Below are 25,772 nucleotides of genomic sequence, written 5' to 3'. Positions count from 1 at the left end.
AAGAACTTTTCATGTTCAGAGCCCACAGCAATCCTGTTACATTATGTACTGTTATCAGTGCTCTCTCTCCCCCTTTCCCTCTCTCTCTCTCTCTTTTTTTTTTAAATTCTGGGATCATTCTGGGTTGCCATAATGCTACACTGGCAGCAGTCAGACGTTTTTATCAGTGTTGAATTTGTCTAGTGTTCTTCTTTTTTAACCTGCATTTTGATAGCATGCTTGCAGTCAGAGTGAGATCATCTTATAAATAGTTCTGTACACGGTATTTTGCTTTTTTTAAAAAAAATATATTTTATTTATTTATTTTTCAGAGAAAGAGAAAGCGCACAAGCAAGGAGAGCAGTAGACAGAGGGAGAAGCAGGCAAGGAGGGGCAAGGAGCCCCATGCAGGACTTAATCCCAAGACCCTGGGTCATGACCTGAGCCAAAGACAGATATTTAACCCACTGAGCCACCCAGGTGCCCCTAGACAGTGTTAATAAGTTTTTAAAAAAAGTTGGAGTCCTGTTATTATAAAAATAAGTGTGCTAACAGAATATAGGAAAGGTTAGAAAGAAAAAAAAAAACATTTGTTAAGTAAAGAATAAACTAAAAAGAGCATAGGTGCAAATAAGTTCCATGCACAGTGGTTTAGGAGAGATAAAAAACAAAAAGAAGAAAATTGAAAATTACACAGAATGAAGAGTTTTAAAAAAACATGGATGAATTAATAGAGGATAGATCAAGACTAGATAAAAGGATAATGAACATGGGGAAAAAGATACGCAATTGGTGTCCCTGGAGAAGGAGAAACAAAGCAAAAGCATAAAATTAAAACTAAGCATTGTACTTTAAGGAAACTCTCTGAAATAAAAGATTTGAAATGATGTATTGAGAGGGCACATTAAATTTCTGGGAAAAAATACAGAATAGCCAACAAGACATGGTCTTTAAGGAATTTAAGGAATTTAAGGAAAAAGGGAAAAAAGCCCTGGGAAAAAAGGCAAAAAGGCCAAGACATATTGGGAAAGACACTCAGTTTGTCATCAAAATTTTCAGTGTTTTGTGCCCGCAAATAGTTTAGTAACATTTAAGAGACTCAAGAAAAGAAAATATGAACCAAGGATTCTATACCCAGCCACACTAAACTTCCTGTCTAAGGACTGCAAGCATGCTATCAGCAAGAACTCAGGCACTATTGTTCCTGTGAGACCTTTGTGGAAACGAATTAGAGAATGTGTTTCAGACCCCCAAAGTGACCAGGAAGACACCGACCAAAGGAGTTGTTGTAAACATTAAATATATATTTATCTGTAAAACTAAGATTAAATGGGATATAAGGGAGACAGCATAGTATAAAAATGATATGTGCATTGATAATACAGATATAGTAACTATCAAAAATAAGGGGAAGTAAGCAAAAAACAGAATAAGTTCACTAACTTCTGTATAGGTATTAACTGAGAGTAAAAGGCATATTATTTCAAATTGGATGTTTAGGGATAGGAAAGAATAGAAGAAAAAGTACTGGTAGTGAAATTTTATTTTTTCTTAGTAGGAAAAATGAACATTGGTTTAAAAAAAGGGGAAAAGAATTTCATATAAAGTAATCATTTGAGCAAATTATAAACCTATTAATGCCCGGAAATATATAGAGGAAAATGTAACAACATGGACTACTTTATGAAAAATTTTCTGTGTGTGCATTTTTTTTTCTCAATTTATTTATTTTCAGAAAAACATTATTCATTATTTTTTCACCACACCCAGTGCTCCATGCAAGCCGTGCCCTCTATAATACCCACCACCTGGTACCCCAACCTCCCACCCCCCCGCCATTTCAAACCCCTCAGATTGTTTTTCAGAGTCCATAGTCTCTCATGGTTCACCTCCCCTTCCAATTTACCCAAATTCCCTACTCCTCTCTAACGCCCTTGTCCTCCATGCTATTTGTTATGCTCCACAAACAAGTGAAACCATATGATAATTGACTCTCTCTGCTTGACTTATTTCACTCAGCATAATCTGTTCTAGTCCCGTCCATGTTGCTACAAAAGTTGGATATTCATCCTTTCTGATGGAGGCATCATACTCCATAGTGTATATGCATTTATGATGATATGACTCCGTACCCGTCTGTGTATGTATAGAGCACACCTAAAGCAACCTGGAAAAACTAAGGCCTCTCTTACCAGTCATCACTATGTCTAAATGAACTTAATTGAATCATAAGGAAAAGTTTATATTTTATACACAATATAAATTGAATCATAAGGAAAAGTTTATATTTTATGTATACAAAGATACATCTAAATTAAAGAGCTATAGAAATGTATAAATAAATAGAAACAGGCATTTTAGACAAACAGAAGTAAAAGCATAAGAGTTACAATTTTGATATCTAACAAATTAGCATTCAGTTTGAAAAGCCACTAACAGACAATGAAGGATAAATTATAATGTCTCAAGCTATATAGTTCACAATTGTAGAAATAAGAGTTTTAGTAATTACTCAGTTAATTGCCAATAACACAGATTTATAAAGTAGAAACCACTGTAGAGAAAATGATAAATAGCAGAAATGCTAATAAGAGATTTTAACACATTCTCTCAATCTAAAACAGAGTAAATGGGCAAATATTTACTAAAAAGATAAAAGACAATATAATTAATTAGGTATTTTTATAAATACATACTCAACTCTAAACTCTGATAGAAAGACTTTCTCTTCTGAAGTCTACAAGTAACATTCTCCAAGCTGGACTATATCTTGCCCACACAAGGACACCACCAAAAAAAAAAAAAAAATCCCCTTAATTACTCCGCCTCCCATAACTACAAAGAGACCACAATTCAGTAAGACAACATTAATAACAACAGCAATGAAAAAAGTCTTCTAAAGTGGAGCATTAAAAAGCATCTAATTAAAAAACTCTTTGATCAAAGGGGAAGCAAAGAAATACTAGAATTTCTTAAAAATAAGAACACTGAAGGGCGCCTGGGTGGCTCAGTCGGTTAAACATCTGCTTTTGGCTCAGGTCATGATCCTGGGTTCCTGGGATCCAGCCCTGCGGGGAGCTCTCTGTTCAGCGGGCAGCCTGCTGCTTCTTCCTCTGCTTGCAGCTCCCCCTGCTGTGCTCTCTCTCTCCCCCTCTGTCAAACAAACAAAATATTAAAAAAAAAAAAAAAAGAGTAGTGAATATACAACTATCAGACTCTATGGGAAGTAGTTAAAGCAGTTTTCAGAGAAAAATATAATGGCCCTAAATATATATATCACGAAAATGAAAAAACAAAAATGAATTAAGCACCCAATTAAAAGAATAGAAATAAGACTACATGGTACCCCCCAAAAAGAAAAAAAAGAAGATATTAATTTAAAAATTTGAAATAAATGAGTAAGAAAAAAGTGTGGAGTAAATCCAAATGTTAATTCTTTGGGAAAAAACGTAAAATAGTCAAACTACTGGCTAAGCCAATTAAGATAAAAGGGAAAAGCTACAAATACATAGGGTAAGAAATGATTAGGAGGGGTATAACTATGAAAACAGAAGACTTTAAAAAATCAGAGACTAGTTTATGCAAAAATATAAAAGAAATTTGTAAACACAAGATGACATTGATAAATTTTGTAGATAAACACAACTCTCCGAAACAGGCCAGAGTAGAGATTACTAACTGTCTGAATAAATCAGTTATTATACATAAAAATAGAGTAAGTGGTACACAGAATGATAGTTTTTGAGTTCAATTGGATGATCAGACTCATCAAACACATGGTTTTAATCTAATACTACATTTAATTAATTTAATATAAAACTTAGGACTGGAGGTATGGAAAGTAGAGTGAGTATCTTCCTGTCTTTGAAAGTGTAGCAGGAATTCATGTTCACAATGTCTGCAGGAGCTGGTGTGCACTTGGGCTACCATGATGCAGAGAACCGGCAGACCCAGTTCCATGCTGGTCATTTGTACCATGCCAGCCATCTTTAAAATCACAAGCTATGACATTTAGAAACTGAAGGTAATCCTGGTACGTGATCATCAGTGTTTGAGTGTTTTTTTTTTTAATGGTCAGACAATTCTATTAATAAAATCCATTTGAAGAAAAGTAAATAACAAAAAAATCCACCAAAAAAAAAAAATCACACCACCTATAAAAAAAGAACCAGCAATGAGAGGGGCTAGTTTTACCAGATATTAAAACATAATTTCTATTATCAAAATAATGTGATACAATCAGACAAAGCACTGAAACAAAACAGGAAACACAGAAACAGGCCCAAGTGTATATGGAAAGACATCATCTCAAATCAATGGAAAAAAGAAAGACAGGTTTTTAAATAATTGGTGTTGGGATAACTGAATATCCAAATGGAAAAAGTTGAAATAGGATCAATTCATCCCACAGTACATCAGGGTTAATGTCAAGGAATTAGAGAGATAAATGTTAAAACAAATGAATAAAAAAGAAAACTTTCAAGTTCTAGAAGAAAGTGTAGATGGATTCCTCTATAATTGTTGATTCAAAATCCATAGTAAGGGAATGATTTGTAACACTTACAAATTATTTTAATGACATACAAATGAAACATTTTCTTGGTAAAATGCACCATAAGCAAAGTAGAATGACAACTGAAAAGCTGGGGAAAATATTTGCGACTTACATCACAGAGAAGAGGTAAAATTCTTCATGTTTAAAGAAGAAAATAGAGAAAAAAGAGGCCAGTGATACTATAGAAAAATGAGGTATCAACCTACAGTTTAAGAAAAAGAAGTGCAGTGGTTTCTATATATGAAAATATGTTCACTTCTCTTTATAAGATAAATACACAATTATACTGAGTTTCTCTTGTACTAGACCAGCACAAATCTAAAAGATTTACAATATACTTTGTTAATGAGGCTTTGCAGAAACTGAAATTTACTATTATAAATTGTAGGAAGGACTTCACAATGTCCCAGCCCCACTGAAGGGAAATTTGGTAATATTTAACTAAATAAAATATTCATGTACTCTTTGACCAGCAATCCTACTTCTAGGAATTTATCCGCAAAATATAGTGGCAATAACATGAAATGACCTATACACAAAGCTAAATAAATGCTAAAGCAGTATTTATCATAGCAAATAACAGGAAGCAAACCAATGACCATCAGTGGCTAAGTGACTGAACGGTGGTATATTCCTACAGTGGAGTACTAGGCAACTGTAAAAAGTAGTGGAAATGTCTCTTACTACATGGTATAATTCCCTGAACATAATGCTAAGTGAAAAACCAAGTTTGAGGAAAATATGTATAGGAGGCTACCATTGGCAAAAGTAAATACCTAGCTAGCTAGCTAGATGACAGATAGATATGCTTGTATTAAAAATAGATACAGTTAATGGGGCATCTGGGGGGGCCCAGTGGGTTAAACCTCTGCCTTTGGCTCAAGTCATGATCTCAGGGTCCTGGAATTGAGCCCCGCGTCGTCGGGCTCTCTGCTCCACAGGGAGCCTGCTTCCTTCTGTCTCTCCTGCCTCTCTGCCTACTTGTGATCTCTCTGTCAAATAAATAAATAACAATCTTTAAAAAAATAGTAATGGTTACAAAATCAATTTAAGGATACTTAAAATAATGATGCTCTATGAAGGGAAAGAAATGAGAGAGAGATAAATCAAGAAACAGACTCTTATCTGTAGAGAACAAACTGATGGTCCCCAGAGGGTAGGTGAAGGATGGGTGAAACAGATGATGAGGTTTAAGGAGTACGTTTGTGATGAGCACTGGCTGATGTATGGAGGTGTTAATCGATATGTTATACACCTTAGACTAATATAATACCATATGTTAACTCACTGGAATTAAAACTAAAATGATGTTCTGTATAGAAGGGAGAGAATAGAATAGGGTACATAAAAGTGGGGGAGATGAAAACGAGGTTTTTCTCAATTTCTAAATTATAGATTTAATTTTAGAATTCTGAGCATGTTATTTATGTAACTATAACCAAAATTTGAAATCTTTTTCAAATTGAAATAATATCAACAGTGAACCTAACTGTGTATCTAGTTGGTATCATAGCATACAGAAAGAACCTTTATCAAGTGAACTGTCTAAAAGCACAGTAATCTGGCCATTCATCCCTAGAGGTGTATACACTAAGAAGAAGAAGATCTGCAAAAAGTCTTAAAGTGTTTTCCGTAAACATATTGATGATGATAATATTGGAAGTTTTGAGACTATATTTGTGAAAAAGCAAATGAGTTATTATGCTGGCATTTTTGAACCTCAAGGTTTTTGGTTTGGGTGAAAGACTGTGGTGACGAGAATACATTTCACACTGAGAGTGTCCTTATCTGAGCGTCCCGTCACATGGGGCTCTTGTGCATTCGTTCACGGCCACACCTGCCGTGGGCTGCTGCTCTCCCTCAGTGACTGAACGTGACAGGGATATCAACGTAGACCCGTGAATCTTTTTTGGCAGAGTTTGGTTCAAGGACATGGCTTTGCTGAACCTTCCTTAGATGGCACCGCAGGCTGGGTTGCTTCCAACCACCCTCTCACCTCCCTTATCTCTGTCTCGGTCTCTGTCCCTCATTTTTTTTTTTTTTTTAATTTCTTTTCAGCGTAACAGAATTCATTGTTTTTGCACCACACCCAGTGCTCCATGCAAGCCGTGCCCTCTACAATACCCACCACCTGGTACCCCAACCTCCCACCCCCCCCGCCACTTCAAACCCCTCAGATTGTTTTTCAGAGTCCATAGTCTCTCCTGGTTCACCTCCCCTTCCAATTTCCCTCTGTCCCTCATTTTTAAGTTGCCTCCTCTTTTCTAAACTCTCCTTGTCACTAGAGGTCAGACTTAACCTCTTAATACTGCCGGCTTTATTAAAGGAGGAGCTCAGGGGTTCATACAGAGGGGTCGTGCGGCAGCCTTCCTAACAGTCCTCCTCAGGTATCTTTCTCCCCAGACTCTCACCCATACATCCCTTCTGCCCCACAGCCCTCCCCTCCTCCCTATGCGCTTCTGCTCCCAGCCCATCACTCTCCTGTGTGACAGTCCCTGCCATCTTGTGTGGCTGTTGGCACGGGCACTATGGGCTCCTGTTCTGACTGCTTTTCCCTGGTGAGAAGCCACCCCTTGCATCCCATTACATCAGATTCTTCAGCTCCTTAGATGGAATCTTTCAAATATATGAACTACAGACACACACACGTAGAGATTAGGCATGTACGACCTGATGATGCTAAGCCTGAAGGCCCTCACCTTTCTAAAGCCCGTTTTTGCTCAGTGTTTTCTGGAGCGATGAGGCTGATTGCCACAGGTAGAGACTGGAGGCAGATATATAAAACAAAACTTACTTTTTTTGTTTTCTACTTTCTCATTGGCTTTCACTGTACAACCAGAAGATCAGGAAGTCTATTTCAGATCAGGTAAAAGATTTAGATGCCTCCCAGAAGAGAGTAAAACTAAAGTTATATTTGAATGTATTTTCAGAATAAAACCACATTTAGAGACTAAGAATATTTATTTCCTCTCTAAGCATTATTATTATCATTATTATTATTATTATTATTATTATTTGGTCCCCCTTAAAGTGTGAGAACATCTTTTTTTTAAATTTAATTTTATTTTTTCAGTGTTCTAAAATTCATTGTTTATGCACCATACCCAGTGTTCCATGCTATACGTGCCCTCCTTAATACCCACCACCAGGCTCACCCATCCCCCTCCCTTTCTCCCCTCCAAAACCCTCAGTTTCTTTCTCAGAGTCCACAGTCTCTCATGGTTCGTCTCCCCCTCCGATTTCCCCCAACTCCCTTCTCCTCTCCGTCTCCCCGTGTCCTTCGTGTTATTCCTTATGCTCCACAAGTGAGTGAAACCATATGATAATTGACTCTCTCTGCTTGACTTATTTCACTCAGCATAATCTCTTCCAGTCCCATCCATGTTGCTACAAAAGTTGGGTATTCATCCTTTCTGATGGAGGCATAATACTCCATAGTGTATATGGACCACATCTTCCTTATCCATTTGTCCGTTGAAGGGCATCTTGGTTCTTTCCACAGTTTGGTGACCGTGGCCATTGCTGCTATAAACATTGGGGTACAGATGGCCCTTCTTTTCACTCCATCTGTATCTTTGGGGTAAATACCCAGGAGTGCAATTGCAGGGTTATAGGGAAGCTCTATTTTTAATTTCTTGAGGAATCTCCACACTGTTCTCCAAAGTGGCTGCACCAACTTGCATTCCCACCTACAGTGTAAGAGGGTTCCCCTTTCTCCACATCCCCTCCAACACACAGTTCTTTCCTGTCTTGTTAATTTTGGCTATTCTAACTGGTGTAAGGTGATATCTCAATGTGGTTTTGATTTCAATCTGAAGTGTGAGAACATCTTAACCTACTGTGTTTAGGAATTAACTAGAAATTTTCCAGATGTACCAAAAAAGAAGAGTTCAGGAACACTTTCTCAGACAGGGCAGCCCTTTTTGTCCCTTCAAAGAAAAGCACAGCTTTTCATACAGGGGGGAGTAGACTCTGACTAATGGAAGATACCACAGATTTTAGGACTCTCCCCCTTGGGTTTTCTTCAGAATAGAGGACGAAAAGGAACAGCCGTCTCGTGTGCATCCTAGCACTTCTTGTCTTTCTTCTGTGTGCTTCCAACAGTTGAAACTTCTTCCCAAAGATGCTGGTAGCTTTACTGTACATTTTGTAATTTATAAACTCTTTGACATGCAAAAGGGGCCGGCATGGGGGGAGTGATGCCATTTATCTTAATGAAAATTTGATTCTCATTCCTCCTTACCAATAAATGAATCTCATTTCTCAAGAAGTCTTTTTCTTTTCTGAAAGTGATTAGAATATAAATTGATGACCTTGTGGAAATTTCATGGAAATCACAGTATATAGTGTAAAAATTCCTAAACCATAAGTCTTTCTAAATATAATTCTGATCGACCTAACCTCTAAGGAAAATTGTTTCAATTAAATTAGAAAGGGAGGAAGGAAGGAAGAAAAAAAAAAAAAGCCACCAGGAATAGTTTACAAGAAAATACAGGAGAGTAAAAAACCACACAATTGGATTTAGCTCCACGGTTTTTCCCTCTTAGATCTTTTAAAAAAATAATCCCTTAGATATTAAAGATAGATTCTCCTGTTGAAATAATGCTCAAAGGAAAGGACTTGAAATGGTTCACTGGTTACTTTTATTCCTTCTATACAATATTTGGTATACATGTAGATTTTGGAGGACATAGAATTGAGAAAAATATATGTATAACAAAACAAAAGAAATCAGAAAAATGAATATTAAGAACACAGTGAGATACTAGTACAAATACAGTGAGTTGCTTAAGAGAAGAGAGTGGTTACTAGAAGCAAACTGTGCTGGTACCCTGTCCTTGGACTCCCAGCCTCCAGATACGTGAGAAAATAAATTTCTATTGTTTAAGACACCCAATCTATGGCATTTTGTTATAGCAACCCAGATTGATAATACAGAACAACCTACAATAATACACTGAAAGGAGGAATGTGAAAATGTTTACCAATGTTAAAGAAATTTATAAAATACTATTTGAAAAGAAGCAGGATTTTTTTTTCCTCCTAATTTGTGTAACAAACAAAACAAAAAAGATATTATATTGTCCTGGAGAAAATATACAAGACAAAGCAACAGGTGCCCTACATCAAAGTACAGTAGAAATATGTCTCCCATATTTAATACTCAAATAAGTTATCTAAGAATCCATACATTATGATAAATAAAATAATATTTTTATCAAGTTTGCAAATAATATTCCATTTTGCCCTAAAAAATAAAATTTATATTATTTGAAACCACAAAAATACAGGCATATAGTTTTGTCAGTAAACTTATCCATGGAAAATAAAACTATTTCTGAAAACTGCTTTTTCATAGATGTGTGCTTATTTCCTAACAAGATAATATTGTAAAAGTTTTATAATAAACTTACTCATCCATTACATTTTACTATACTCTCCACTAAATTTTTCCAAAGTGAGTGTACAAAATCATCATTTCAAAGTAATTGAGGCACAGAGAAGTTGAATTACATATTCAAACAAGTGCAGATGAATTGAATATAAATTCTAGAATTATTAAATATAGGCTATGCCAGATTTCACTGGCTATAAATCAAACCTACCTCTGAACAAGTTATTCTAGTCTAGAATTGGAGTGATGATTATGGCTGATTGGCTTTCCATTGGTTTCAAGACCACCAGCCTCTGATCACTCGTAGGGGCACCTCCTGATGAAGCTTACATACCTCACAGTACCCCCATTCCTGTTACTTTAGGTTTCCTCTTACCAGTGAGTTCTCATTGTTTTCTGTAAAAGTACTGCGGCATCAAATGATGTTTTGCTATATTTTGTGGCTTCAGAATAGTAAAATAAATCCTTGGGGTTGGTGATATTTAAGTTAAAAACTGAATGCCGACTGATTATCTTCAAGTTCATCTCTAAAGCGGAAATAAACATGTCCTCCCTTAAGGTTTGATTTGAAGATAATTGAAAGTATTTGTGAAATACCTAGCATAGAGAATAGCACGAGGACTGCCCAATAGATAAGAAAGTATTGCTATTCAGACTGATTTAACCTCAAATCTGATTTAGTGTTTATCTAGAAACTGCTTATTAGAACACATCAAAATGATTATTCAAACCTTGCCTGTTAGAAAATACCTTCGGCTCAGGTCATGATCTCAGGGTCCTGGGATCGAGCCCCATATCTGTCTCTCTGCCCAGCAAGAAGCCTGCTTCCTCCTCATTCTCTCCGCCTGCCTCTCTGCTTGCTTGTGATCTCTGTCTGTCAAATAAATAAATAAAATCTTAAAAAATAAATAAATAAAATAAAATTCTGAGATGATTAATAACTCATGAATATTTACTGAAAGACTTAGTAATTTTTAAAGTAAGTGACCTCTTAAGAAAATAACGCATGGAAATATTTCTATTTTAAGTTTTTCATTTTTTCTCTTTTGTTATTTACTCTTTTTGAGTGTTAATCCAGTAATATAATTATGTGTGATGACACAAACAACATAATTAAATCATAAAACCAGAAGTCTAATTGTTGAGGATTAAGAATTTATTTAGACCCATTCATGTAGGGTTATATAAATGCTTTTAGCTAATGATTAAACACGATTGGTGGAGATTAACTCATCCATATAATTTTTACCCCATTTTGAAAGTGTAGTGGATTGTAAACAGAAAAGATGGAGTATTTGCCTTTATAAAACTTATAACCCTAATATTTTGTAATGGACCTACTTCACTTCTTGAGGAAGTGACTCCTTTTGTGATATTTATTTAAGCAAGTTTTCTCAGGTCACTGACTGTTAAATAAATCTAGTTAAGTAAGAGTAATGCATGTTAAAGATTTAAGAATTCCTTACCGCACACTGCATTAGCTTTCTTGCCCAATATTTCCACTTGCTGAGAAGTTTCCGGTTCTCAGATGTAGCATGCTGTAATAATTGATTATTTATATAACTTTTTGACTCTGCTGCACATAGCTTAGGAGGTCTAGCCTTACCCTCTCTGTTCCCAGTTTGTATAACAAAAGTACTTTTATCTTTCTCATAGAGGTTATAGAAAATAATATGTCTATGTATATAAGACTTGAATAATAATAAAAAAAGAGGAATGGTATGATTTTAATATATTGTCAGTATAATAGCCATCTCCAGAACTTATTTATTTTAATATTGCCTCTTTTGAATTATTTTTTTTTAAGATTTTTTTAAGAAGTCATCTCTATACCTAATAGGGGCTTGAACTCACAACCCTGAGATCGAGTCTCATGCTTCATCAACTGAGCCAGGCAAACACCCTGTAGTCTTAAAGTTTCTTTTTATCTAACAGAAATGACTCAACCTAGTTTCTTTCCTTTTTGCCTTTTTTATATCCTCATAGAGGTAAGATTAATGTTGTATGTCAGTAAAGGAATTGGTTTAGGTTTCTCATATTTTAAATTTCTTATATTAAATAAATAAACTGTACTTAAATTATAAATAATCTAATATTATTATGGGTAATGAGAGGTATAAATAAATTTGCATGGTATGATTAAAAAGAATAAAACAGACATGTAAATGAAATTAACTCTATCTGGCTTGAGTATTGATAAAGTCATGTATGATATTTATAGACTTGATTCTAATTATTCATAAATATAGATTCTATAACTGTATAATAATTTGAGGAATGTAGTAAGTTATAATAATTGTATATGATTTATAATGATTGTGTATATAATTTTTGTGTTACAAGGACATTATCACTTGGAATAAAGAACTGTGGTTTTTGGCCCCTGAATGTTTTTGATATATTTGTTTTCTAATGTACTATAACTAAGACCTGCTTTTTATAGGACATTAACAAGTGCCGGTAAAGACCTGCAAGATAATTTTCTGAAGGCACTGGCAGTGAGAGAAGAAGACAATCGCAACGGAAAAGTGAGCGTGAGTACATTTCATCCAATAGCTAAAAATATATACATTAAAGGCACAGTTGGTATTAATAATACAAGTTTTAATTCTTCCCTGAGAAGTAATGCATGAGGGATATAATATGGCTCTTTGTCGTATATATTATACAAAGTATGTGGGAAAAAATTTTATTCCCACTTACGTCTATAGAAGTACCCACTTGGTGAAAAAAAAATGATTTCCTACAACTATTGTAGAGAAAATGCATTGGGATGGTGGTTGTCGTCTTCAGCATTGTGCTAGTCTTATGTTGAAACTTGCTACTTTTTTCAGCTCAGCCTCCTAGTACAATCCTCCAAGTCACATCATCCACTGTCCCCCAAGTTTTGCCCTGTCCCTACCTGATTTGATTTTGTGTTACCTTCAGAAGAGAGTCCTGTAGTTTGCCTTGTAATCCTACCTTGGGAGATGTGATAGAAACCACATAATGGAGAGATACAACTTTTGATCATCCAAGGAGAATATGGTCTTACTTTATTAAAATGTGTGCTAAATCAAATATGTAGTTTTTAATGTTATTTGGAATACATATTTACTTTTACCTTTTGTTAATATAATATTAGTGATAACAGTCTTCTGTAGGTTTTAAAAAGGTTCTAAGTCAAGGATTAAAAAAGGAAAATACTCATGCTCAAACTGTAATAAATTTCTTACAGAAAAAAAAATCAGAAGTAGTGTGATGAAAAGTTTGAAACAGCAACAGAAAAATATGTATATAAGGTATATTTTGCCAAGGTTTTCTTGAAAAATAGTTGGAATTTTTCCAACAGGACTCTTGAAAATTTCACATGCAGACAAAATCCTCAATATACTTCGTAGAGAGAAAAATTCATACTTTAGTTAAATAATTTAATAGAATGAACTGAGCTTGAAATCAGGGAAAGCTTCTTGGGGAAGATGGACAAGTGAGATTGAAGAAGTGAAGTTGGAAATATGGATAGTGACTAGACTCTGGAGGGCCTTCTAAATTACAACAGAAAAGTGTAAAGTTTATCTGACTCTTAATAGAAAGAGCAGCTACAAAGGCAAAACATAGGATGTCATGGGAATCATGATAAGGACTTTTGGGAAGGGACATATGATCATTAATGATCAAACAAGATAAGGATTATGAAAGCTTTCATATAAATTTAAAATATATACTTGACAAGAACAAATTTCATCTACTCCATAACCTGATTCTATAAGGTTGAAAAAATGGCCCATGATTAGACAGTAAACCAATAAATCAATAAATACAAATAGATTTAGAGACCCTAAACCCAATTTTAACCACAGTGGTATACTTCCTCTCAAAAATATCTTTTTAAGTCTTTCTCTCCTCTTGGTATTTCTTTTAACAATGAGTGACAGACTCATCTACTCATCTACCCAGATAGAAGCACGTCAGTTACTGTAGACTCCCTACTCTCTCTCACTCGAACGAACCACTAATTTCTCCAAAATATAAATCAAATTACTTCAATTTTCACCATCTCAACTATCACTTACTTTGATTCAAACTACCATTATATCTTAAGGAAATTACTGTAATATTCTCCTAAATGATACACCTATGTATTTTCTTACCCAGCTCCCATTCACTTGCCAGTCACTCAATAGATTTTCTTGTGCACCCGCTCACACCTGAAACTGTTTTCGTTCCTGGGACACTGGGGTACAAGAGAATTGAAGACCTTAAAGAGTTTACATCTTAGAGAGGGAGATAGGAAATAAGTAAGCAAAATGGAAGTGGAAAAATTAACTTCATCTCTGGATAGGTACTATGGAGAACATAAAAGTAGAAAATCGAGTAGGAAGAGATTGAATAGAGTGGTTGGTTGATTTAGCTAAGGTATACAGGAAAATCACTTTGAGGAGGTGACATCTGTTGGGACTTCAATGACATGAAGAAGATAGCCATAGAATTTGAAGGGAGAGATATCCCAAATAGAAAAGGATTTGAGAGGGAGTGACATCCCAAGAAAAAGGAACAGCCTATTAAAAACTCCTGAGATAATCGCAGTCATGACATACTCAAAAGATGGTAAGAAGACCAGAATGGCTGTTATATATTTATTGAAAGAGATTATAGAGACAGGTGAGATCAGAGAGGAAATCAGGAGCCAGATCATAGGGGTTTTAAGGAATTTTGGTTTTATTCTTTAATTTTAATTTTTATATTCTTCTGTGTTAAACTAGACAGTCAATGGAAAATTTGAATAGAGAAGTGACCCAATCTTGTTTACACTTTAGAAAGACTGATCTTACTGCTGCTGTGCAGAGTGGAAGATGTGGAAGCAGGTCTCGAGAGAGGTAAAGATTTAAGTTAGGGAGCTTTTGTAATCAACCAACAAGAGACAAAACTCAACAACAGGTTGGTGCTAGCAGAGATGGAGTGAAGTTACTGAATCGTGTCTGTGTTTCAGAGGCAGAACAAATAGGACTCATTGATGTATCTGATGTGGAATGTTAAAGAAAGGAAGGTAGGGCAACTACTTAGTTTTTGGCTTGAACAAGGGGTAAATGTTGGTGGTACTCACTGTGACAGGAGAACTACTGAGGAATGCTGATTTCAGTAACCAATAATGAAATTGTGCTGTGTTGGCAGTATTAACTTCGTGACACTTACTAGATACTCAAGCAGAGAAGCTGATTGTCTTTTATACATATTGCTTTGGAACTTAGAGGAGAAGTCTTGGTTAGAATATAAATCTGAAACACACCAATATCTAAGTGGTATGTAAAGTCGTGGGCTTGCAAATATTTGTGTCGGCAAAAGAATGAGGTTCTATGACAGGTCTTTATGGTACCCAACATTTAGAGATCCGGAATGTGTGAAAGAGCCAGCAACCAACTGATACTGAGAAGGAGCAAGTAGGAGAAAAGTCAGGTGGGAGCCATGCTCCAAACCGGAAGAAGAAACAATTTCAAAGGAAAGAATGCTCACCATGTCAGATGCTGCTGAGAGGTTAAATAAGGTGATGCATTCATTTCCCCCTGGCTGCCATAACGAATTACTCTAAACTGGGGGCTTAAAACAGTAGGAACTTATTTTTCATAGTTCTGGAGGCCAGAAGTCTGAAATTAAGATGTTGGCAGAACCATGTTCTTTCTGAAGGATCTATGGGAGAATCTCTTCTATGCCTTTCCCTTAGTTTCTGGTGTTCCTGGAAATCACTGGTGTTCTTGGGTTTGTAAATCTATCACTCTAATCTGTGCCTCCATCATCATGTGCATTCTCCCCTCTGTACCTGTGTTCTGTCTTCTGTTCTTATAACAACACCAATCATATTGGATCCTCCTCCCCAATGGTATGGCCGAGTTAGTTTTATTACATCTGTAAATATCTTATTTCCAAATAAGGTCATATTCATAGGTACCAAGGGTTAAATCCTCAACATGTCTTTTGGGGAGGAACAAAATTCAGCCTATAGCAAATGATAAAAAGTTTGTCATTGTTTTTGGCTAGGTAAATGTCATTGTTACATTGGTGAGGGCTGTTTCAATGAAGGGTATGGGCAAATGTCTCATTGGAGTAGGTAGAAAAAAGAAAAAAATATGTAAATGAAAATGAAGAGAAACAACATTTTTTTGAAATGATTTTTGCAGTGAAGGATAGTGTAGACATTGAGTGACAGCTGGAGCTGGAGCCCAGGAAGTTTGTTTTGTTGTGTTTTAATATAAGATGGATAATGTTAACCCGTGTTTTATATTAATGGGAATGATCAAGTAAGTACAGAGAGAGGTATTGATGATATAGGGGAGAAAGGAAACAATTGCTGGAAATAAGTCCGTAAAAGGAAGATGGAATCTAGAACACTAGGAAAGAATTCACCTTTGAGAGGGGCAGAAGCCACCCTTAAATTATAGGGAGAAGAAAGAAAGAGTCTGTAGGCACATGTGCTAAGTAGGTTGGTGAATTTGGGTTTGGGACAACAAAAGAGCTCTGCTGTGAGTATACATGTTTTCTCTGCATTGTTCCTCTGAATGATCTTTAAATACATTGTTAGGGTTTGGTTTTTCCCTAGAAAAGTTCCTAAATTTAACTTTGATTGAGTACACTAAATAGTTAACATTAAATGTTGGGTGGGTGGTCACTAATTTGGAAACTGGAATCTTATCAGACTCATAGCCTTGCTGACTCTGAAAATAACATGGGCATTCATTTATTTGGGTCTTTGAATTTTTGATATTATAATCAACAGAATACATATCATTGTATCAAGAGTGGCATTTAAGGTTTAATTTTGTTTCCTAGTCTGGTCTTAAAGCAGACTCCAAATGGTTTTATAGAAAACTGTAAAAGAATAAACATATTTTAGACAGATCTAATTATGAGGATCATAAGCTTACTTAAAAGCCATTTAGTTAATGGATACACTTTTTATAAAAGTAGTCCGATAAAGTATACAGTATTCATGAGATATGAATCTATATTAATTTGCTGACAACAGAAATTATATGTGAACTTTATGAGGTCTGAACTCTCCAAGGGAAATGACTATTTCCTACGTATTAACATTTCTCTACATAGTGAATGCAAAATAAATGGAGAACTCCAACCCAGAGGCTCATTTGCTACTCTTTGTGTTTCATCTTAATGAAAGTACAAGCTGGAAAAATTATGATGTAGTTTTAGAATTGACATAGTTAATCTGCATGGCCTAGTAAGGCTTGAAGGATAATTCCATAGCAATTTTCCTAGGTAATTTTCTTTAAATGTTGCTAGGAAATTAGAAGAAGATTGGATTTACCTTCCCACATGCACAACTTTTAATTTTATTTTTAAGTTGGGTGATCCCAGGTTTCAAATGCTATTTAGTGTAACTGAATCTTGTTCGGGGTGTCCTCTTTCTCCCTCTGGTCAACTAATTGCAAATTGATTTACTAGTTTTTTCCATTTAGGCCTTGAATTTACTCTGTCAAAGAGCCTAGAGCTTAGGAAAACAGCACTCCTGTCTGTCCCCACTTCCCAGTGGGCCCCCACCCCAGTACTTCAATGCTCAAGTTATAGGATTACTTGCTTATTAAATGCACTCATACCATTTCTACAAACCTACTGCTTGGGCACGTAGTCTCAGGGCTATGCCCTGGGAGGGAACAGGGTTTTATGACAGTTGAAAGTTTATAGATATTGTTCAGATAAATCCTTTTTTAAAAAAAGCTTATATTAAGCTGGAGGTAACTTGATTTAATTTAAGAATCAATATTATTTTATGAATGCGTCTGAATTTCATACATAATATATGCTTCATGTAAGTGTATGTATAATATATATATGCATGTATACATATATACATACATACAAGCATATTATACAGAAACACACACATTCCTTTCTTTAAATTTTCTTCCAAAATACTCTTGTTTTAAGTCACTATGATGTTCTGTGCATTTAGACAAAACATTGAGACTTATGTGCAATTCATGTATAAAAATGTTAAAAGGATTTTTATTAATTGTGTAGTGCCTCATATGACAGATATAACGAGTATGTTTTCCTGATAATGTAACTATTTAATTTATTTTAAATGTGTACCATGCATGTATTAAAATATTTCTACCTTACAATTCATATATTTCAGATTTAAAAATTCTTTAAAATCTAAAATGACTAACCATTTCCTTCTCACTTATAAACAGATTTATTGTTTCCTGAGAAAGTGTATTTTTCTGATTGCTTATGTTGTGAGGCTTTTAATACCACCTCCACAGTGAGGCACGCATTAAGTATATGTTTATGACAAGTGCTTGGAAAAAGATTAAGCAGGTGTGGTTCTAGATACCCAGAAACTCAGAGGCAAACCACACTGATGTGTAGGTGGACATAAAATATTCACTGATTTTTGGTGGTCTTCTGGATTTTCTATATACAATGTCATGTCCTCTGCAAATAGTGAAGGGTTACTTCTTCCTTGCTAATTTGAATGGTTTTTATTTCTTTCTGTTGTCTGATTACTGTGGCTAGGACTTCAAGTACTGTGTTAAATAAAAGTGGTAAGAGTGGACATCCCATCTTGTTCCTGACCATAGAGGAAAAGCTCTCAGTTTTCCCCCATTTAGTATGATACTGGCTATGAGATTTTCATATATGGCCTTTGTTTTGTTGAAGTATGTTCCCTCTATGACATGATGCTATATATGGAAAACCTGAAAGTCTCCACCAAAAAACTGCTAGAACTGAAAAATGAATTCAGTAAAGTTGCAGGAGAAATCTGTTGCATTTATATACACCTATGCTGAAGCAGCAGAAAGAGAAATTAAGGAGTCAGTCCCATTTACAATGGCACCAAAAACAGTAAAATACCTAAATATAAACCCTACCAAAAATGTGAAAGATCTCTACTCTGAAAGTATAAAACACTGATGAAAGGGATTGAAAATGACACAAAAAAACATAAGAATGTTCTATGCTTATGAATTGGAAGAATAAATATTATTAAAATGTCTATACTACCCCAAGCAATATACACATTTAATATGATCCTCATCAAAATGCTACTAGCATTTTCACAGAGCTAGAACAAACAATCTTAAAATTTGTAGGGAACCATAAAAGACCCTGAATAGCCAAAGCAACCTTGAAAAAGAAAAACAAAGTTGCAGGCATCACAATTCTGGACTTCAAGTTATATTACAAAGCTGTAGTCATCAAAATTGTATGGTACTGGCACAAAAATCAACATACAGATCAATGGAACAGAAAAGAGAACCCAGAAATGAACCCACACAACTAATGGTCAATCAATCTTCCACAAAGCAGGAAAGAATATGCAACAGGAAAAAGACCCATCTCTTCAACAAATAATGTTGAGAAAACTGGACAGCAACATGCAGAAGAATGAAGCCAGACCACTTTCTCACACAATATACAAACATAAACTCAAAGGGGATTAAAGACCTTTATGTGAGACCTGAAACCATGAAAATCCTAAAAGAGAACACAAGCAATAACTTCTTTGACACTGGCCATAGCAGCTTCTTTCTAGATACATCTCCCAGTGTAATGGAAACAAAAGAAAAAATAAAGCATTGGGACTACCTCAAAATAAAAAGCTTCCAGTGAAGGAAACAACAAATGAAACTGAAAGGCAAACTGTGGGATGGGAGAGGACATTTACAAATGACATATCCAATAAAGGATTAGTATCCAAAATATATAAAGAATTTCTAAAACTCAACACCCCAAAATGAATAATCGAATTAAAAAATGGGCAGAAGACACGAATAGACGTTTTTCCAAAGACATTTAAATGGCCAACAGACACATGAAAAGATGCTCAACATCACTGATCATCAGGGAAATTCACATCAAAGCTACAATGAGATACCCCCTCACACCTCTCAGAGGAGCTAAAATCAATGACACAAGAAACAAAAGGCGGTGGTGAAGATGTGGAGAAAGGGGAGCCCTCTTATGTTGTTGGTGGGAATGCAACCTGCTGCAGCCCCTCTGCAAAACAGTGTGGAGTTTCCTCAAAAACCTACAAATAGAACGATGCTATGATCCAGCAATTGCACTACTAGGTATTTACCCAAAGAATAAAATATACCAATTGAAAAGGACACATGCACACTGATGTTTATAGTAACATTATCTACAGTAGCCAAATTATGGAGATATTTCAAGTGTCTGTTGGCTAATGAATGGATAAAGAAATGATAAACACATGCACACACACACACACACACACACACACACACATTAAAATATAACGTAGCCATAAAAAAAAAAAGAAATCTTGGGGTACCTGGGTCGCTCAGTGGGTTAAGCCTCTGCTGTCAGCCCAGGTCATGATCTCAGAGTCCTGGGATTGAGCCCTGCTTCGGGCTCTCTGCTCAGCGGGGAGCCTGTTTCCCTTCCTCTCTCTCTGCCTACTTCTGATCTCTTTCTCTCTCTCTGAGAAATGAATAAAAATAAAATCTTAAAGAAAGAAAAGAAATCTTGCCATTTGCAATGACATAGAAGGAGCTGGAGAGTATTATACTAAGCAAAATGAGTCAGTTAGAGAAAGAAGACAAATACCATATGATTGCACTCATATGTGGAATTTAAAATACAAGAGCAAGAGGAAAAAGAAAGAGGCAAACCAAGAAACAGACTCTTAACTATAGAAAGCAAACTGATGGTTACCAGAAGGGGGGGATGGGCTAAATATGTGGTAGGGATTAAGGACGGCATTTGTTGTGATGAACATCAGATGTTGTGTGAAATTGTTGAATCATTATATTGTATACCTAAAACTAATATTACACTGCATGTTAACTAACTGGAATTTAAATAAAAACTTAAAAAAATTCAGAGAACTAAGCACATTGTGTGAATACATGAGATACTGAAAAATCATTTTCTCAGAAAAACCAGAGAGAATGTTACATGCATTAAATATTTAAATCAAGTTGAGTTTAAGGGTATTTTTTTCTTGAAATGTCCAAAAATACCTTATTAGAAATGGTAAAATTACAGAGGGTCCTTGAATGAAGATGTAATGTCTTGAGAGCATTTCATGTATATGAACGAGACTAAAAATTGTAAAGGTCAAAAATGTGATGATTGTATGAAGAGAGGTCTATCTAGGTAGAAATAAAGAGAAAAAGTGGGTTATTGTGAAACAATAGTTTCCAGTTTCTTTCTAGATTACTCTGATCAACATGTTTCTCTCCTATCTTGGTGTCTATGACATAATTATCTTACAGTTTTCTTACTTTAGATTTTATTCTTTCTTGGGCTGACTACCTGATACCTCTACTTGAAGCTACATCCTTTCCACTATACACATTTTTCCTTGGAATGATCTAGCCCCTGTACATCCACCGCCATTAATCCAATGAATGTGTTTCTTGCTACCAAACCAGAGGCCTAGGGCTTTGCTGTGCATCTATTAATTAATTTATTCAATTATTCATTAAATGTTGGAAGCTAGTCTATACTAGGTATTATGCGAGCGTCTGGAGATACAGTGGATTTCAAGTGCCATATGGATCTTGGAGTTGCTTGGGAAAGAAAGTGAGTAACCAAGAAAGCATACAGATAAAGCAAACTTACAACTGTGGCAGGAGCTGTGAAGGAAAAACAGCAAGTTCTGATTGTACACAAATGGTCAGGAGATGATACAATCAGATTTTCAGACAGAAAAAAATAGTGCATCTTCAGGACAGAGAATAAACTAGAGAGAGGATAAAACAGAATACATGCAGGATCACATTAGAGAAGATAAAATAATAGCCTGGATCCGGAAGATGACAGGGAAGGTGAAGAGCTGACTTGACCGTTCCTTACAAGGTAAACTGGGCAGGCTGTGGTGACAGGGTGTAGCTCAGACCAGGGTGGAAACAGAGGGAGGGGACATGGACAACCGGCCCCCACAGCTGGGGAGATGGTGCTGCAGCTCCTTGCCACATGGTACATTCAAAGGTCAAGAGAGGGGCACAGAGAGACCAAGTATCTGACTGTGAATATATAGAGTTTGAGTTGTTTGGGGAAAAGAAGTTGTTGAAATGTTAAGTAGGTAACTGGAGAAAAAAGATCTTCAAAATTTACTCCAGTGTTTATCTCCACATTGCTATCCCTCAGATACTTAAATTTATATGCATTGAAATTAATTTTCTTTTCCTTCTATACTCCTCAGATCTCACGACCAGCAGGTCACCAAGTGCAGTCAGTTGTACCTTGTAAATATGTCTCAAATAAATGTGGGGGAGAAGGCAGGGAAGCCAAAGAAGCAGACGGCAGCCATCTCAGAGGGCTCTGCTGGGCTGCGCTCAGTAGCATGAGACAGTGCGTGGAAGGGGACGAGCTAACTGTCAAAGAATGTAGACAAATGGTTGATGTGATCAGACATGCATTTTAAGAATACACTGGCCCCAGGGGGATACACAGCTCTGTAGGAGGGGTAATGAAGTATGAGACAGGGAAGCCAACTGAAAGGCCACTGTAACATTTTAGATAATAGATAATAAAAGCCTGGGATAAAGAAATGACAGGATAAATAGGGGAAAAAGATGGAGTTCAGTAATTGTGGAGAAAACTACAAGCCGTCTTACTCATTTTGATTTAGGAACTGGGAGTTGGGTTCTATTCTTGTGTTTCTACTTAGGGGATTCCATAGGGTGTGAGCAGTTGTTAATTTTATTAATGGAAAGAGAAATGTGACCTTGGCATTAACAGATTTACTGTATTTCAGTAGATAACAGCATAGAACTTGGAGATGGATAGTAACTAGACTCATGTTCTAGATTTACTCCTTAGCCAATATAATAGATGACAAAGGGTCTGTGCTGAATTTTCCAAGCCATAATGCCCTGCTCTGTCATACAGAGATTAAAAGAATATCCTCATCATAATATTAATTATTGAAAAGAAAATGCAGATTAGATACTTGGCACACTGCATAAAACACAACACGTATTTAACTATTGTGATTTCTGCAGTAAAAGAAAATTATAGCATTGCTAGAGTTATAATAGTGAATAAAAAAGAAGTTGTAGAAATATGCAGTGGTTTTTAAGGGAAGCATTGAATGGTTTTGAGTCTCTAGAAAAGATGGTTGAAAGAGTTCCTTAAGACATTCAGATATTTACAGATTTTCTTAGGGTTCCAAAGATTGTTGGTCATTACCAAGATATTACAGAAATCAGAATATTAAAACAAACGCTTTATGTTATGGACTTTGATTTATGTTATAGGAAACCACAGTCTATTTTATTAATTTTCTGCTCTGTGCAAACCACTTTGCTATTTGCCATGAACGAAGAAAAGACATGGACCCTCCCAACACTGTTTCTAATGTAATAGGATTATGTAACTCTTGTAAGTGGCTAAGTGCCGGCGTGGGGATGGGGTGGGGCGAGCTGTTCTTTTTCAGATGGGAGTAAACTAAGAATCCTGGGTTTATTGAATGGAAAAAACAAAAATAAAATATTCCTTTCCTAATCAGAGACTCATGAGGATTGTAATGAAAGGTCACATGGTGTTCTGGGCTGAGAAAATGGAACCTGTTGACACTTATTTTCCCACTGAATGTTGACTATGTAAACAGTTACATGGCTGACTAGTTTGGGCTTTGAAATATGCATTATTGAAGCTGGTATAAAAGCACTGCTTACAACTTTTCCTTCAGAGTCATTCAAAGAAACCACTGTACGTGGGTAAGGAAAACCTATGAATTAGGCAGTTCCTAATATACCCATTTCCTGTGTTGAAATCTCTATGAAACATAAGATTGCGTTGTATATGACCAGTAACATTGTGCTGACATGATCTTTTCCCTCCTTGCTATTTTCCAACTTCTATAAAATGTTCCCTTTCAAGAAAATGAAGGTATTGTAAGATGTTTATTTCCTTTTTAATTGAATCCATGCCTGTCCATTAATAAACCCTTATGGAAATTATATGACTCATTCAATCGTACCTTCATTTTAAACAAATTACATCAGTGTTTGGAAAATAAAATGCACATCAACTTACATTTTACTGAGAAAAGTATAGTTGAATAGATCTTTAATTTTTTTAAATTTTCTAGATAAAAATATGAAATAGGCAGTGAGAAATTCTGGAAAGAGATGTTATGGAGCCATATTAATTTGAGTTATATTCTTGGATTCCCCCTTTATTACAAGCTAATAGGTCTTCAACTCGACAGAGCCCGAGTTTCCTGCACATGATATAATCATTTTCATATAGCTGAGATACTTCTAGAATAAAATTTTATAATGTTTAAGGCACAATAAGCTAATACTTAGTAGATGTTTAATAAAATATAAGGAATATGTGTTTTGTAAAAAAAAAAAAAAAAAAAGTAAGTAATATGTGTTCTGTTATTTCAGGTTCCCTAGAAGTAGAGCCTAAGGTAGAGATTTTAGTGGAAGTTGTTTGGTGAGGAAGTTCTCTCATGTGAAACCGGTTAAGGGCACGAGGGAAGCATGATAGTACGGAAGAGAAAGGTAGGCAGAGACGTGATTTCAGTGGAAATCTAGCTCCATTCTGATCACGCAGGGACCTCTGGCTCTCGAATTGTATCAGAGGTTGTTTTGCCTTGAGGCAAGGGGGGTGTGTTTTATGCACAGTCTCCTTCCCCTTTCCTGCTTCTGTCAACTAATCATCAGCTGCAGCAAGGGTTGGGGGAGGAGGGATCAAGTGACTCAGGTCAGCCAAGGGCAGTCCTTGTTGAGGAGAGAACAGGTGTGAACCATTAGCCATTAACACCTGCAGCATCTGGTAGAGGGGGGAGTGCCAGTCTGGGAAAGGGGATCTAGGAGGGACACTGCCCACATGCACTGCAGATGAAAAAGTTTGATTTTAGACATTTTTGAAAGAAAAGAACGCTACTTTTCCAATATGTGTAACTGTATATATGCCAAAAAAAATTTTCATTTAAGGTACTTAAATTTATAATGCTATTATAAATTATTATTTTTTATAAAGGTTTAATTACTTTAGTGTCCAGTTTCTAAAATGAGAACGGTATTTTTGAATTAAAATGTATTTTACTGCAAAGACATCTTTGTTTCTAAATAATGACAAGTCAAAACATGTTTTCAGGTCCAGAAATTTTGCATGTATACTAAGCTTTTCTACTCAAATCGTACACTCACTCGTACACATTCCCATACATGACGGGTGCTGTTCTCAAGGACTGGCAGAATGAAGCCAGTGAATCTACTTGTGATTTAGGAAACAGCATTGTGTCAGAATGCGTTCATGAAAGACGTGTTTGTGAATGTAATAATTGTGGTCATGGGAGTGGAGATACATTTTATTACTTTCTAGACACTAAGCATTTTCAGATTTAGTGCAGTTTTTAAATTTTTTTTTATTTTTTTATTCATTTGACAGACAGAGATCACAAGCAGGCAGAGAGAGGAGGAAGCAGGCTCCCCACTGAGCAGAGAGCCCAATGTGGGGCTCGATCCCAGGACCCTGGGATCATGACCTGAGCTGAAGGCAGAGGCCCTAACCCACTGAGCCACCTGGGTGCCCCAAATTTAGTGCAGTTTTTAAAAAGTTTTTAATTGAATTCCAGGTAGTTAACATACACTGGAGTATTCGTTTCAGGTGCACAATGTAGTGAATCAGCACGTCCATGCGTTACCCTGTGCTCATCACACTAAGTGCCCTCCTTAATCCCCATCACCTCTTTAACCCGTTCCCCACCTCCCACCTTCCTTTTGGGAACCATCAGTTTGTTGTCTGTGTTAAAAGTTTTTTCTTGGGGGGTACCTGGGTGGCTTGGTGGGTTGATCCGCTGCCTTCGGCTGGGGTCATGATCTCAGCGTCCTGAGATCAAGCCCTGCATCGGGC

General features: G+C 35.9%; 1 protein-coding gene across 1 annotated transcript in view; it reads left to right on the top strand.

Annotated features, from left to right (window-relative positions):
• Positions 1-25,772, top strand: part of CFAP299 (cilia and flagella associated protein 299) — a 614,241-nt gene that overhangs the window by 225,676 nt on the left and 362,793 nt on the right. The window contains exon 3 of the mRNA XM_044224675.1: positions 12,373-12,463. Within this exon, the coding sequence (XP_044080610.1) occupies positions 12,373-12,463 (91 nt within the window). The remainder of the gene's footprint in view (positions 1-12,372; positions 12,464-25,772) is intronic.

Source organism: Neovison vison, chromosome 11 (assembly GCF_020171115.1).
Source record: "Neovison vison isolate M4711 chromosome 11, ASM_NN_V1, whole genome shotgun sequence".
Classification (NCBI taxonomy): domain Eukaryota; kingdom Metazoa; phylum Chordata; class Mammalia; order Carnivora; family Mustelidae; genus Neogale; species Neogale vison.
Note: the sequence above shows the minus strand (reverse complement) of the source record. Positions and strands in the feature narration are given on the sequence as shown.